Consider the following 15161-nt stretch of genomic DNA (forward strand, 5'->3'; position numbering starts at 1 on the left):
CTCGAAAAGCTCTTAAGATGGATGAGTAGCAAATGATTGAACTGTGGCGTGACAAAGGCGAAGGGTGGTTCAAAAACTAAACTTTGAAAATGGAGCAGACAGGATGGAGAATGGGGCATTTCACAAAGGGCTACTTCAATCTGCTGAAATAGTTCCAGTCTCTTACAGATCAGCTGGTTCCCAACCTTTCAGTCCCTTTCCGATGGCAAGTGTCATCTTGTCAGAACCTGTTCAGCAGGGAAATTTAGTCTGTCTGTGACTTGGGCACTTACGTGTTTGACATCCTCACAACATCACAGGCTCCTTGAAGACAGCATCCAAATATTGTGGCTTCTATCACGCAGGATCTTGCATAACCTGTGACACAATTAAATCTAAGCGAAATTGCTAAAGTCTTCACATAAACAAACAGCAACCTAAGAGCCACAAAATTCTTCAGCAATCGTCGCCCAGAAAAATAGTACCTGCTGTGATGGCGAAAGGGGACTATCATAGGTGAGAAGCGGTTCACATAGGCATCTCACAGACGAGATCCCCAGGATCTTGCAGCAGTGAGCCTCACACAGAAACAGAGCCCATCAGGAAGGCCACATCTGGCTAATGTCCTGGTGGCTCTGAGGTGAAACTGCGTGCGATCGTAAGGGGAGATGTGAGGTGCAGAGAATGATCCCAAGCGGTTAATAATCATGGAAAGGAAGGGACCGTGGCTGACATGGTCATGTGTGGTCACCCTGAAGATCTTTGGTATTTGCAACAAGGGAGAAAAAAAGGAGAGCCGAGCAGGAAAGAAGCAGCCCAACGCCAAGATGGGATGAGTTGGAATAGATGGAGATGCCCAAGTGTCCCCAAGAGGGGCATTGAGAGAAAAAGCCACCAAAGGGAGAAGCAAGGGCACTCCTGGGCCAGAGGGGAGAAGACATTTGTTAAGTTCCCTTAGGAGATGATGTGCACTGAACTACACACCTCTGCTTCCCTGTGGAGAGCCTTGTTGAAGCAACAGGGGAGAAACCTTTAAAGTAAGTGCTTAGCTGGACAGCGGTGCATGCCATTAATGCCAGCACTGAGGAGGCAGAGGCAGGTGGATCTCTGAGTTCAAGGCCAGCCTGGTCGATGGCATTAGTTCCAGAACAGCCAGGACTACCAGGAGAAACCTAGTCTCAAAAAACAAACAAACCAACAAAGACACTAAGTGCTTAATCTTAGAAATGAAAGTACTACCATTTCGTGTTTTGTTTTATTACAAGTTGGAAGGTTTCACATAACTCCAATATGCTAGCAACCGGCTCCACCTGTTGTCTACAATAATCTTATCCAGATTCCCAGACCTTAGCAGGGTGTATTAGGGTTTCTAATGCTGTGACCAAACACCATGACTACACATCAAGTTGGGGAGGAAAGGGTTTATTTGGCTTACACTTCAGCATTGCTGCTCATCACTGAAGGAAGTCAGGACAGGAACTCAAACAGGGCGGGAACCTGGAGGCAGGAGCTGATGCAGAGGTCATGGAGGGGTGCTGCTTACTGGCTTGCTTGCTATGGCTTGCTCAGCCTGCTTTCTTCTGGAACCCAGGACCAGCAGCCCAGGGATGGCACCACCCACCATGGGCTGAGCCCTCCCCCATTGATCACTAATTGAGAAAATGCCTTACGGCTGGATCTCAGGGAGGCATTTCCTCAGCTGAGGCTCCTTCCTCTGATGACTCTAGCTTGTGTCAAGTAGATACACAAAACCAGACAATACAGAGGGTAAGGTGGGGGGCAGAGAGGAGATGGGTACACCAGGCAGGCGCCCAGTGGAAGACATGACACAAACGGGGTGATGGAGCAGAGTTGTAAAGGGATTGCTTCATTTGTTTGTCTTTATGTTGTAGGAAGAGCTAAAGGAGAGCAACAAAAAATTCTGCCATTCTGTAGCGCTCACAGGAGCTGAAAGCCCACTGGGGACGAGTTAAGAGCAATTACCAGAACAGCCGCAGAAAGAGCAATATAAAGAATGGTTGAGGGAGCTTTGGCTTTTCAGAGAAATGTTCTGCTGATGTGAACAGCAACCCAGCAGGAGAGCCCCGGGGAGTCAGGGTTTTGACCTCATTCTCATTCCTCAGCCTCCTGCTCACCTAGTCCATAAACCAAGTGCAAGCAAAATCCAGAAAGCGAGCATGTGGGTAAAAGCAGTCTGTTCCGTCCCTCTGGGCGCAAAGTGGTATAGGAAAGGAGAGGGAAGGAGACAAAAGAGCCAAACAGCATAATTCATCTTCCTTGTATGTAGGACCCACTCTTGTCTCTGAAAGGATGGAGAAAAAGCTATGTTCCAATACAGAAAACTCATGGAATTTCATCTGCTACTATAGTATTACATGATGTCAATGTGGTCAGATTTCTATCTAAAAATAAAATACTATCCACTATAAGTAGTCTTCATATAGGGCAGTGATTTTCAACCTTCCTAATTCTGTGGTCCTTTAATACAGTTCTTCATGTTGTGGTGACCACCCCCATCATTAAATTATTTTCGTTGCTACTTCATAACTGTCATTTTGCTACTGTTATGGTTCATAATGTAAATATCTGACATGCAGACGACCCCTGTGAAAAGGTCTTTCAACCCAAAAGGGGTTGTGACCCACAGGTTGAGAACCACTGATATAGGAGAAAGAGATGAAAAAATGGCATCTAATTAATAGAAAGCATGTACACTACTATTCCTTTTCTTATAGCTCTTCTCAAGATCTAAGGTAAAAAACATGGATTGTAAGACTTCTGGGCAAATATAACAGTTAAAAAAAATCCTCTACAAGACTCTGTGAATAAAAAGCATTTGAATAGCAAAGCGTACACTCTATACCCAAGATACAGAGGAAAAAGCAATGGGACAGCTAAAAAGATGGAGAAACAGACAGACTCTGCAGAAAAAAAGTAAGCAGAAGCCCACAGCCCCACTCCTGACCCTCTGGAGTGAGGAGAAGCCAGAGCCAAGACTACAAGGTAGACTAGTAGTCCCTGGTGAGAACAGACTATCAGTCCTTACTATAAGACAAGCACATGGTTTTCATGAGCTTTTAATCCAGTGGGGGAATTTGGTACGACAGTAACTCCTGCATGACAGACCAGCTTTAAAGGATGCAGCCATTTTGTTGCCACTGATACGAGGACTACTACCAGGTACCATTTTGATGACTGACATATGGCGGAGCCTGTAAGGTAGAGAGAGATATGACTGAAGCAGAGAGGATGGACATGAGTGAGAAGGAATCAGGATGGAGTGAGACGGAATTAGGATGGCAGGGGCGTGGCATGATAAGAGCTATGGATTTCATGATTAGTGTGATGGTAAGCCATCAGCAACAGGAGAATGCCCAGGCTAATGTTTTGTGTTTTCTCATTTACATGGCTATAAGATAGAAAACAAATAGTTGGAGGGAGGACACTCACAAATTATCAGAATAATTTGGTGGAGAAATAGTCACAGGTTACAGGAAAGTTAGCCATTTGAGGAATGGGAAGATCCAGCTGTTATTTCGGAGTTAACACAGAGAAATTTCTGGCACGTTCAAGGTGAGCACGCTGGACCAGAGGAAGCCATAGTTGTTGCTATCTGCTTCTGAATGTTGTCTGACATCATAGGAAGGCTTTTTAAACGTCTCTTAGTAAAACCTCCCAGTTTGGGTGGTAAATATCCTTCCAGTCGTGGCTCAGTTTTTTAAAAGGTTAGCCTAGAACAAATGCAGTTCAAAGTTTGCTCAAGTCATTGTGCTGGAACTCGCTTGGAAGAGAAACGCAAATACCCTAAACGGCATCCGTCACTACTCTACTGCTACTCCATGACCAAGGCAACTTATAAAAGAAAATGTTTCATTGGAGGCTTGCTTACAGTTTCAGTGGTTGGCCCATGATCATCATGGAGAGGAGCATGATGGGAGGCAGCCATGGCGATGGAGCAATAGCTGAGAGCTTACATCTTATAAGAAACTTGGAGACAGAGAAAGCAAGCTGGGCATGGCATGGGCTTTTTAAAGCCTCCAAGCACACCCCCAACAAGTGACACAACTCCTCCAGGGTCATATCCCCAAAACAGTTCCAACAACTCGGAAACCAAGCACCCAAATACACAAGTCTATGGGGGTTATTCTCATTCAAACCACAACATCAGCTTATCAAAAAAAAAAAAAAAATGACAATTCAATAGACCACAAGGCTGTTCCCTGCTGCATCTCTCCCCATCTGGAGAGCAAGCACAGGAGCATTAACTTTGGTTTGGCCATGAAGGAGGTACAGTTCTCACAGACAGGCTCACTGCTCACCCCCTCATGCTGTGGGAGGTTGGAAAATCACTGACAAATGGCCCGAGGAGTAGACTCGTGGCACCAGATTGTAGAAGAAAACACTTCAGACAGCCAGTGAGTAACTTTTTCTACCTAGTAACTTTGACCTTCTGTGAAAAGACACACACAATCAATAACTTCCCTTCTCCCTAGTGGCTCTGCTGTGCTGGTGTCCTGTCTCCTAATCTAAGCCTTTTGTCTTTCCCTGTTCCCTCCTTCCTCTGTACCACAGTCTGGATTTTGAAGATGCACAGCTTTCTCTTTGTATGCTTCATCCTATGTCTCCCCCATTTTCGGATACAAAAGCCTTGTTTAAGTGGTCCTTCCACTTCTCAGAGAAACTTACCCACCCAAACACAGTGCATTAACTTCTTTTCAGGAAGACTGAGGAATGCCCTTCCTAGTAGGTCTCGCCTGGAAATGGAACAGCTCATTTAGCACAAGCCAGGGGTACGTGTTTTTCTCTCCATTCACATTGCCAACATCTTTTTATGTGGAACATAGCCAACATCTTTTTCCCTTTCAGAATCATATGCTGTATCAAAAATGTAGAAGAGGGTCTTCAAATCAGATAAATCTGCTTCAACAAGGGTCAACTATGTTCATAAAACATTTCTTCACATGTCTCTGATACCATTTTCTCATCCTTAAAATGAGGCTGTGTGTGTGTGTGTGTGTGTGTGTGTGTGTGTGTGTGTGTGTTTGCGCACATGCATGTGTGTGTATGTGTGCAAGTATGGGTGTGTGTATGTGTTCGAGCATGGGTGTTAGCTTTATACCACTGCAACAAATATAAGAAGCAACTGTCTTGCAAGGAGAGAAGGTTTATCTCTATCATAGTATCAGTGATTTCAGTTCCTGGCCAACTGGGTCAACTGTATTTGGACCTGTAGCCAGGCTATGTGTCACAGCATGAGTACACGGCAGAACGAAGTCACTTACCTCATGCCCACGATGCAAAAGAATGTAGAAGGAGCTGCCATCCAATTATCCCCTTCAAGCGTACACCCATTTGGCATGAAAATCACCACCAGACCTAAAGGCTACATCATCTCTCCATAACCACTGTCCTGGAAACTAAGCCTTTCACGCATGCTTTGTAGGGCTGGGGAGATGGTCCCGAGGGTAAGACTGCTTAATGTAAAAGCATGAGGACCTGGGTTTGATTCCCCAGCACCCATATAAAAAGCCAGGCATGGCCACCCAAGGCTGTAGCCTCGGTGACGTGGGAGACAATGACTAGAATGAATTACTAGAATTTTCTGGCAGCCAGTTCAGTGAGGGACCCTGTCTCAAATAATTCAACATAGACTGATAAAGCAGAACACCCAATATCCATCTCTGGCTTTCATACGCATGGCCATGCACCTACTACACACATACGCATACACAAACACACAAGCACACGCCACACACACAAAGCCACAGGCCTCTGGGGACAAACGTTAGCAATGTAATACTATAGCTACCTCATATTCACAGACCAAGCTCAGAGTTATGAGACTGATTGGATAACAATGGCGACGATGATATTACTGATTAAAGGAGAAAAAACACAAAGACAGAAGATTTATAATATTCATGTTTTTATTGAAGCTCAAGAGATCATGTTTCCATAATATTATCATAAATATTATTTTTCTTATACTCAAATAGCAATATCAGATAGTTTCTATAAATAAATCTATATTAATAAACTGGCATAAATAAAATGCATACTTATAATAAATAAACTTACATAAAATATTGATTATGGAAATGGAGTTACATAGGCTTTTTTCTAAAGGAATGAGAAGTTATCCCTTTCATTTTTAAAACACATTTTTTTAAAAAAAAACACATTATTTTTCCTTGTATCATCAGTTACAATACAATATTATCAACGAATCTTTGTGGTTAGAAAGTCTACATCTGGTCTTACGGACAACATGACATTGGTTTTCTTTTTCAACTGAGCCGGGTTTTGTGTAGAATCTTCTGATGATGGTGGGGTTTAGCTTCTCACTTTCCTTGGTGAAAAAAGTCCTTTTGGGAATCTTATCATTGTTTGTAGCAGGCAGGAAGGGCCCGTCGTTCATGTTCCAGCTTCTCTCGCTCAGACACAAGCATTTCTCAGGGAAAAAAACAGCAGGTTCAGCTCGCCGATGACTTTGATCTTCCCGCCCTCTCCGAGCTGTGAAAACAAGAGCACGGACCGATTTGAGGACCTGTGTGGTTTTCTAAGGAGGAACTAGAAGCATGGTTTGCACCAAAACCAAGTGTCAGCCTTCTCTAAAAGATTAATAACCAACAATAATGCACTTTTAGCCTGAGCAGAATGTGGTTTGCCAAAGACCTCAAAAATCGTGCCTTTCTGAACTTTCATGCACAGGCATTCCATACTACTTGCATTTCTTACTAACAAAGTTGTTGATGGGTGTGCTAATCAGCCTTCTTGAACCTTGCACAATGCACACATAGATAAAAATCATCCTACTGTATCCCGCAAACTACACAATCGTTTGCTAATTAAAAATAGATGTGAGTGGGGGGTTGGAGAAAAGATTTGCTCAGCTCCTAGCCATCCTGGACAGCAGGAAGCCATACTGAGACCTGAAGATGTTAAGTGCTACCCTGCAAAGGCTTGACCTGCCACATAGCCCTACACCTGTCTATGACCCATTACTGATGACTGCTCAACTCGAACGCCTTGACTCAAAGGCCCACATATGTACCCACACAGTTGGGCTTGGTCTGCGCTCACCTTCGTAAGAGGAGAAACACAGTAGATAAAGCAGGTTTTCATTTTGGTAAAGAGAGTGTCAAGCATATCTGTTCCATAGCTTTAACTAGTAAAACCCCAGATAGGAATCATATGAACGTTCCTTTGTTCCTCCTACACCCAAGTGTGATAAGGGTGACATTCTTAAGATCAATGGGAGGCAAAAACCTGAATTCAAGTGCAAAGCACGTCCCTCTGAAATCCACCTAATCCGTTATCCTTGTTCTAGATTGTTCCAAGAAAAATCCTCTCTTGGTGGCCCTCTACATTTTGTTCTCTTCCCCCTTCCTGATTCTTCCCATGTTTTCTCCCCAGACTTCCTTCCTTACAATGAATGCTAAACACATTATTTTTGTATTGTCAAGACTCCCAAATCTATGAAATCTTATGGCTTATCTTACTAATTCTGCCATCCATTCTACTCCATGAGCCCGCCCTCTGCTGTCCCTACCTAATGCCTGCCCCCTTCTTGTGCCAGGCAGTCCTGACCAGTTAGTTCCCTTTGGCTACACAGCTTTCTGTGAGTGACATTCCTTCCCCCCCATTGCTGGTGCTTTCGAGAGCCACAGGTTCGAGCCTAATCACTCTCCCACGTGGCAGCTTGGTGCAAAAGTTGAAACTGATTGAAAGTGGAAAACAGGTTTTTTTAAAAAATGTTTTATGCAGAGATCATGTCTCCTGTGAGATCTTTCTTGCACGCTTCACCTTCCCAAAGACACCAAAGTAGATAGATGAACAACAATAACTTTTTAAACAAGCGTCTGAAGTGTGCATGCATCTTTGGCGTGCTAACACCCAAACCTGTGTATCGACGTCATCAAGGCTCTAACAAGAGAACCCTCATAGCACTGAAAAGCTACAACGCCTTTAATACTCAAAGGAAGAAACCAGTTTTGTTTAACAGACTACGCTCAAGTTTTCTTTAACAAACTACCTCAATGTTAAGGTTAGATGGAAGAAGGAGATCAGGCTAGGCACAGTGCTGGTAATTCCTTCAACTGGAGCCTTTGTGCTTCTGAGTATTTCATGGCAGCCACCTGCAAAGAGCCTCCCTTTCACTGCTGACAGTCATACCTCTGGCTTTAGGGTGAGTCACACTTGCTGACCTGAGTCTCCTGCTACTGTTCTTTCCCCCCAAAGAGGCCACACGGCGATGCGGATCACTGTAAAGTTATACACTAGCTCACAGTAGATAAGTGCTCACTAGTGGCTTGTTGGGGGTGTGAGGGGAAAATCTAAAAAAATGAAAGTAAAGACTAAGAAAAGAATTTCCAACTCATACTTCCATTTCACTATAATAAATTCATGACTAATAGTTTTACTCTATTGAAACCATATAAAAATAAATTGGAAGGTTATCCACTCTTGGGTTTAATCTTAAATCAGTCACTATCAAGAACTATATTAAAATTCCGATTATAGCTATTACTATCAGTGATTCCAAATATTCATCCTATATGGAAGTCCAGCTCTTTTGTGACTGTTCTGGGTTGATTTTTTTTGCCACATTTTAAAGCATCAGTTTAATGACCTCAAAAAAATCACATCAAGTAAGTTTGCACCTAGCTTTCTGGTTTTCATTGTGTGTTTCTTCAGATTCTATGAATCAGTGGGAAGCGAGACTCTCCCAAAGGATTAATCCTGCTAAAATAATTACAAATGGCTGCTGGGGAAGTGCTGAGTTGGGACTCAGGAGTGCTGCCTTCCAGCATTGGCTCTGCCGCCCGCCACCCTCAGAGCCCAGGCTAATGATACCAGCTGAGCTAAGTTTTCTGCTAGCTCTAGAATGTATGACTTACAAATTTAGAAACAGGCTGAGCGATGTATAGGCCCAGCTAGATGCACATGCAGCTAAGCAATAATGGATCAGAGAGTAGAAGAATCAAGTAAGATGTTACCCAAAAAAGTTGAGAAAGGGGAGAAAAAGAAATCTATGCTTCTCCTGATAAATGGCTTAGTATATCACATATCAATAGTACCTTTTTTACTGTTTCCTTCATTGTTTGTACATTCTTCTGGATGCGCCGGCCATCACCACTGATGCGCTGCAAAATAAAACAGAATTCACTAACAGGATCTTGTCGTGTTCCAGCCTATACCTCAGTGCATCTGAGGCACATGACCATTCACCTGGAATAGAGGCATTCGGTAATTTTTGCCCACAGTGACCTAGATTTCACTGGTGACCTAGATTCTCTGAGCTCTTTTGTTCTCTGGGACACTGAAATCCAGGTACCCCCCCTTACAGAAGAGCTGTCCTCATCTTTGGGGAATCCTACTGAGGTTTCCACCAGCGGCCAGAATGGTAGAAACGAAACCTCCACCTGAACCTCATCAAAGGTGGGAGCCAAGCTCAAGAAATGAGCATGAAGCTCCTTATGTGAAAAGTGGGTCCTCCTCCCAGTAAATGCAAGGTCTCCCTCAATCTGCCCACTCCTCATGGACATGGTTCACAGTTTGGGGTGTCTGGAGGTATCAAGCTTATACACTGATGTTTCTCAACTTCCAGTCCCAACACAAAGGAGTGCGCTTTGCACACACCCCCACCCTGAGACCATCCCCACCCTGAGACCCTCCCATCTTCCTCTTCCCCTTCGATTTTTGCTCTGTGCCAAAGCAATTGGGACTGATTTCAAGTGGCCTCTGATGTCGCTGAGACCCTCCTCGCTGCCAGCCTCTCTGCCCGGGTTGGGAAGGAGAGAGCGGAGGGTCACGGGCTCTAACTGGAATAGGAGAGGAGGGCAGAAGATGAGAGGAGACAGATGGAGTCAGGAGAAAAACTCACACAGAGGCTGAGCTGGTTGCTTAGCTTGGTGAGGAAGGACACCACCTCCTGCATGTGGGGCTGGAATCTGTCTGACTGGGGGGACAGCACTTCTTCAAGGGTAAAGTTGAGCACCTCCTTCATCACGTAGCATCGATCCTGCATCTGAAGGCAGAAAGGAAGCAGCAGGGGTCATATTACAGGACACCCCAGAGGACCCATCAACTACAGCAGCTAACCGCAAGCTGGATACTCTCCCTGATCATCACTATGAGAACTTACTTTGACTCCCCGGTACAGCTCATCCCCAATGAGCCGGACATCTGTGTTGTTATCTGCAAGGCTAGCCTGGAAGAGAGAAAAGTCTAAGTGCCTGGTTGATGAGGAAGTGGAAGGAAAGCCTGTAAGTAAAGATGTATGCTCCCATAGGGTCTAATGGCCAGCCACTCGACGTGTAAGTTCAGAACAGGGCACAGAGAAATGAAAAGTCAATAATAGATGACTTTCCAATGGTTCCTCTGTGGATAAAATGCACTCTATGCACCCTAAAGACCAAATAGAAAAGAGTTCTGATTAAGATCAGGTCCTCAAAGACTCTCTAGAGAGACATAGAAAGCCTCTACCTATGCAGATAAAATATAGCTCAAGAGCTCACAAGGGCTTCAAAGAAAATGGCCAGGGCTCCTTGAGTCCCAAGTAGACATGAAGAGAAAGTGAGATGCCTGTGTACCTCCTCAGCCAGCATGAAGGTGCGGTTGGTGAAGTATGGCCGCTGGAAGTCGGACGCATCAATCTTGCAGTGGGAAGTGATGGGTAGCGCTGCTGCCTCCTGGGCCCACAGGGCAATGAGAAGCAGGCAGCTGATGGCCAATGTCCCCATAAGGGAAAAGCTCATAGACTTCTGCAGGAAGGCCATCACAGACAACTCAAATATGAACAGTTGATAACCGAGAAAGGAGAACCTGCTGTCGAGAGAGCAAGAGGCAGAAACGTGAAGGAAACGAGTTAGCCAGGATAGCATCCCACCAAACAGATCAGTTCATTGCCTCCGTGTGGACACTTACCTGCTTTGGTGGCTCTGCTTGTGATGGGTGAGGCAGGAGTTGCTGCTTTTATAGCCCTCGGGACACCCGATTTTTTTGGTATTCTGAACCATATGACATCAGACATTATCTAATTTCCAGTTCTGTCTTCTGAGAACTTCCTAACCACCTAGGAGGCCACAGAAAGCCACCTCCTAGCCTTCCCACCTTGAGATGTGAAGGCTTTCCTAAAACGTCACTACTCGAGCCCAGAAGGTGCTTTTGCAGACAAATCCCAGAAGTCTTCTAAACTCTACATGTTTTTTCAAAGAAAACAATTGCTTTGTCGTCGTAGAGTCTCATTGAGTATAGTAGCCTTTGATCTCCTGTAGCAACTGAGTCAGCGTTTTGGTCACGGACTTGCTTTCCTCCCAACATCATAGATTATTATCTCTTTAGAAGTGACCAGAAATAAAAGACCTGTGCCCTATATTCTGTGCTTTCAAATAAGCAATAACAAAAACTTGGAGATTAGTTCAATTGCTAAAATAATTTTTATCTCATTTTTTTAAGCATACAGAATGCTAAAACTACAACTAGTTTTTAAAAATAACAATGTTGGCTAATGTAACTGCTTTCTCACAGGTCCCATTCCCACAGAATGTTCTCAGACAGAGACTATTTTTGAGTGATCCAACAATTATGGCAAATGAAAAATATCAAGATTTACTCATAAAATCATAACCAGGATCAATTTAAGCTTGGAAATTTTGGTAGTGAGCAATCCAGTCATCATTTTTAACAGAGACTTTTAATAAACTAATACTATATGTACACTACTTCATTCTGAAATTTTATTTGTGTGCACACAAGCCTCAAAATATTATTTTTAAATGATCTGACAATAATTTGTATTATACAGGTAGATATCTGAAGAAGAAAATACAGGCATCACGAGTTGACTTAAATTCACTGTGAGTACATTTAATCCCCAATAACACTTTACAACTAGACTCAAAAATTCTTTCCCAAGGAAGTGAGCAGAGCGGAAGAAAGGCTATCAGTGGGCAAGTGTCTACAGCAGGGAAGAAATGTGAAGTAATGAAAGTCACATCGATGAGACTTTTCGCCTTCCAGCTCATTGAGATCGAAAGTGTCAAAGAGTGGAAGGAAGGACTCAAATGATGGTGGACTCTTGATCTCTTGAGAGGTGCCAGCTTGAAGAGCCGAAACAGGGTGAGGACTTTAGCATTTTGATGTCGCTGTAGGAGACAGACTCCAAGGGAGGGTGACAGTGAATGAGGCCACATGACCTCACTCATAAGCGGAATTTAAAAAATACTAAACGTGGGGCCGGAGAGATGCCTCCGTGATGAAGAGCACTTGCTATTCTTTCAGAGAAACGGGATTTGATTCTCAGCACCCACAGCTGTCTGTAACTCCACTTCCAGGAGATCTTATGACATCCTTTCCTGGCCTCCCCAGGCATCGGGCAGTGGGTGGCGCACAGACATACATGCAAGCGAGACACCCATACACATAGACTGATCATTTAAATTGTTTAGTAAAAAAGTTAAAACCTAGAGCTCACAGATGCAGAAAGTGGAAAGGCAGTGGTCAGGGACTGAGAGTGAGAGGGTGGGAAGAAGCTGATCAAAAAGCATAAAGCATCAGATAAAAAGAAGACTGTGTGCTCAAGAGCTCTGTTGTACAGCAGTTGACTGTAGTAGTTGCAACAATATATTATGTGCTTGAAGATTAAGGCACAGATTCCAAGTTTACTTGCCAGAGAAACAACAACAACAACAACAACAAAGCATTAGCATATTGGTTAATGCTGGTGTTAGCTCAACTTTGCCATTCCGCACTGTATCTACTTGCTCAAAATAGCATGTTAGAAATAATATGCTGTGTTTGCTTTTCATTTTAAAAGATACTTTTAATTCAAAAATCTTAAACAAATGCTAGACATTTTAGGGGGTTGTTCATGAGCTCATAAATAAATAAATATTAAGGAAATTCTTCCATATCTGATTGCCTGGCGTATGAAGCCTGGTGATCTTTGGCCAGATCTCCATGTAAAACTAGCATGCAACTTAAGCTGTTCTGTGGATTAAATTGGCTTTTCTTGATTGGCATGGGAAACTAAGAAGCATACATGAATTTATTTCCATTGGAAAACAGATGTTGACACCATTGAATTATATGTTTTGAAGAAGACTGTCTCTTTTGTCTTTGTAACTCCAACTACAGCACCGTTACACCCTTTGGAGGGGACTGATAAAAACATACTAAATGAATATGTAGATTTGTGGATTTAAATAATTTACCATTGTCGGGGAAATAGAGGCAGTTTGCCTTCATGGCTCTTCTTAAATTGGAGTTTGACCTGGTTGTTGGTTACTAGCTTCATTCTTGTCTCTGGATAGGGAATAAATAACTGTGAGGGAAAAAAATGACAGACAATTGCAAAGCAGTCTTTAATAGCTACATATATCCCATGTGTCATATTCTCCAATGGACAGACTATTAATGTCAGTATCAGCATACAGGGATTTCATGGATTTGACTAAGATTCACTAAAACAAAATGTAATCTCAGGCTCTGTGTGTAGGTTTCTGAACAGATGTAGAGAGAATATCAAAAAGTGGTTGCTGCTAAAATGCAGATTAGCATAGAGAGGCTCCTGTAAAAACAAAAGCAAGAGACCTATGTACTGAATAACTTCTGATCACAACAGGCTTTTTCCCTAGGGAGCCTCTTCATGAATTTTCAAGTCACCCCAGATAAAGAGTAACATCAGTGCCATGTTCCCAGATCCCAGACAGACTGTACTCATGGATGATCTTGGATCTATGCCAGAAGGAGCTAGCCAGGATCCCCAACCTGAAGGTCCCCTTCTGCTGCTTCACTCTCTATAACATTCCTAGCACCTAGAATGATGCTCAGCATATTGCAGATGATGAATAGATGTTTAATGAATGAATGAGTCTACTTCCCATTTGTTGGCTGGTGCTTAAAAACCTACATCTGGGAATGCAAGCTTTAGAATACAAACCTCTGAGGGTGCACGAAGACTTTGGTCATCTCAGGTTTATAATCATCAGACTTCTTATTCCAATGTGCACGATCATTATTCCATACAAGTTATGTACATGTTTAATATGCATTTGTAGACGTGCTCTCTTCTAAGACAAATGATATTATTTGGTGTGTGCAATTATTTTTATTTTACTGCAACAGTTCTCTTTCCTGGTTTTTCTACCCAGTATTATGGTCTTGCAATCTATCCATGCTGCTCTGTGTAGGCCCTACTTCAAGCTTAGCAATATAGACTATATACCCACCACATTTTATTTATCATTTCCCTATAATAAGCACCTAAACACCCTCCAATTGCTCACAAAGCAGACACTGCAACACTAAGCAACCTCATCCACACCATTTTCAATGTATTTTCTAAAGAATTTAAAATATTTTTAAAAGAATATGAGGTCTTCACTCAAGCCAAAGATTCTATTCTCTTGGCCAGAACGCAATTTCCCTTGGCAGGCCTTTACAGCTATTCTAATATCCCCCGCTCTGTAGAGGTAATCCCCCAAATCATTTAGGAACCAGGTCAAAACTCAAAGGCCCTGGGCATTTTGTCCTGTAGCCAAGATGAGGTTGCTGAGAGGCCCAAGTTTGGCTTTTAGCCAGGAAAGAAACTGCTTGCTTTTCTTTGGTTTTTGTTTGTTTGGTTTTTGTTTTGTTTTGTTTTTTACCCTAACATGCCTAGCCAGTTTCTACCTCTTGTTTCTACCATTTTCCTCTTTCTGAAGAGGTAACCCTAACTGCCGACAGGGAATTGGGTAGTAACCAATCCAGCTTCTTCTAGCTGAATGGGAGCATCCGTTGTGACAGTCCACACACCCCTCCAGGGCCCCGACAGTGTTCCTGTGGTTTGATTTGTACAATTGTCAGCTATACCGATGAAAGGAAGTTACTGATGTGTGCCTGGAGAGAGATGGGAAGAAGTAAAAAGCGAGGGTTATTAGCATTCCAATTTCTAGGCAGGGGACAGGGGACGCCAGACAGCAGAGGTTTTTAGATGTCTAAATCAAAAGTCCTTTAGAATCTCTTGATGGACTCTAAGTGATGAACCCCAGCACCTTGATCACTGTGGGAGTGCCTAGGATGACAGTGTGAGGTCCCTCAAGGGTGGCTTCTAAAGAAGAGGGGGGCGGGAATTAGCCATCATTCAATTTTTAGGTGCAAACAGCAAGGGGCCCGTCTCTCTGGGTTGCAGGTAGGCA

The 15161-nt window shown here is 43.3% G+C and overlaps 1 protein-coding gene across 1 annotated transcript; it reads right to left on the minus strand.

Moving 5' to 3' along the window:
* Nucleotides 1-6220: 6220 nt before the first annotated feature.
* On the minus strand, nucleotides 6221-10800 carry Il22 (interleukin 22). Its single transcript, XM_028869659.2, has 5 exons — nucleotides 10575-10800; nucleotides 10127-10192; nucleotides 9866-10009; nucleotides 9060-9125; nucleotides 6221-6492 (listed from the first exon to the last, which is right to left on the minus strand). The coding sequence occupies exons 1-5, from the start codon at nucleotides 10758-10760 to the stop codon at nucleotides 6415-6417; spliced, it is 540 nt and encodes a 179-aa protein (XP_028725492.1). The 5' UTR covers nucleotides 10761-10800; the 3' UTR covers nucleotides 6221-6414.
* Between the last annotated feature and the right edge of the window lie 4361 nt (nucleotides 10801-15161).

This window comes from Peromyscus leucopus, chromosome 18 (genome assembly GCF_004664715.2).
Source record: "Peromyscus leucopus breed LL Stock chromosome 18, UCI_PerLeu_2.1, whole genome shotgun sequence".
Taxonomy (NCBI): domain Eukaryota; kingdom Metazoa; phylum Chordata; class Mammalia; order Rodentia; family Cricetidae; genus Peromyscus; species Peromyscus leucopus.

Coding starts and splice junctions, on each gene's coding strand:
- Il22 (XM_028869659.2), bottom strand. CDS start 10,760: ATGGCCTTCCTGCAGAAGTCTATGAGCTTTTCCCTTATGGGGACATTG. Junction 10,010..10,126: donor AGCTGTACCGGGGAGTCAAA/GTAAGTTCTCAT, acceptor TTCTGCCTTCAG/ATGCAGGATCGATGCTACGT. Junction 9,126..9,865: donor GCAACCAGCTCAGCCTCTGT/GTGAGTTTTTCT, acceptor TTTATTTTGCAG/CGCATCAGTGGTGATGGCCG.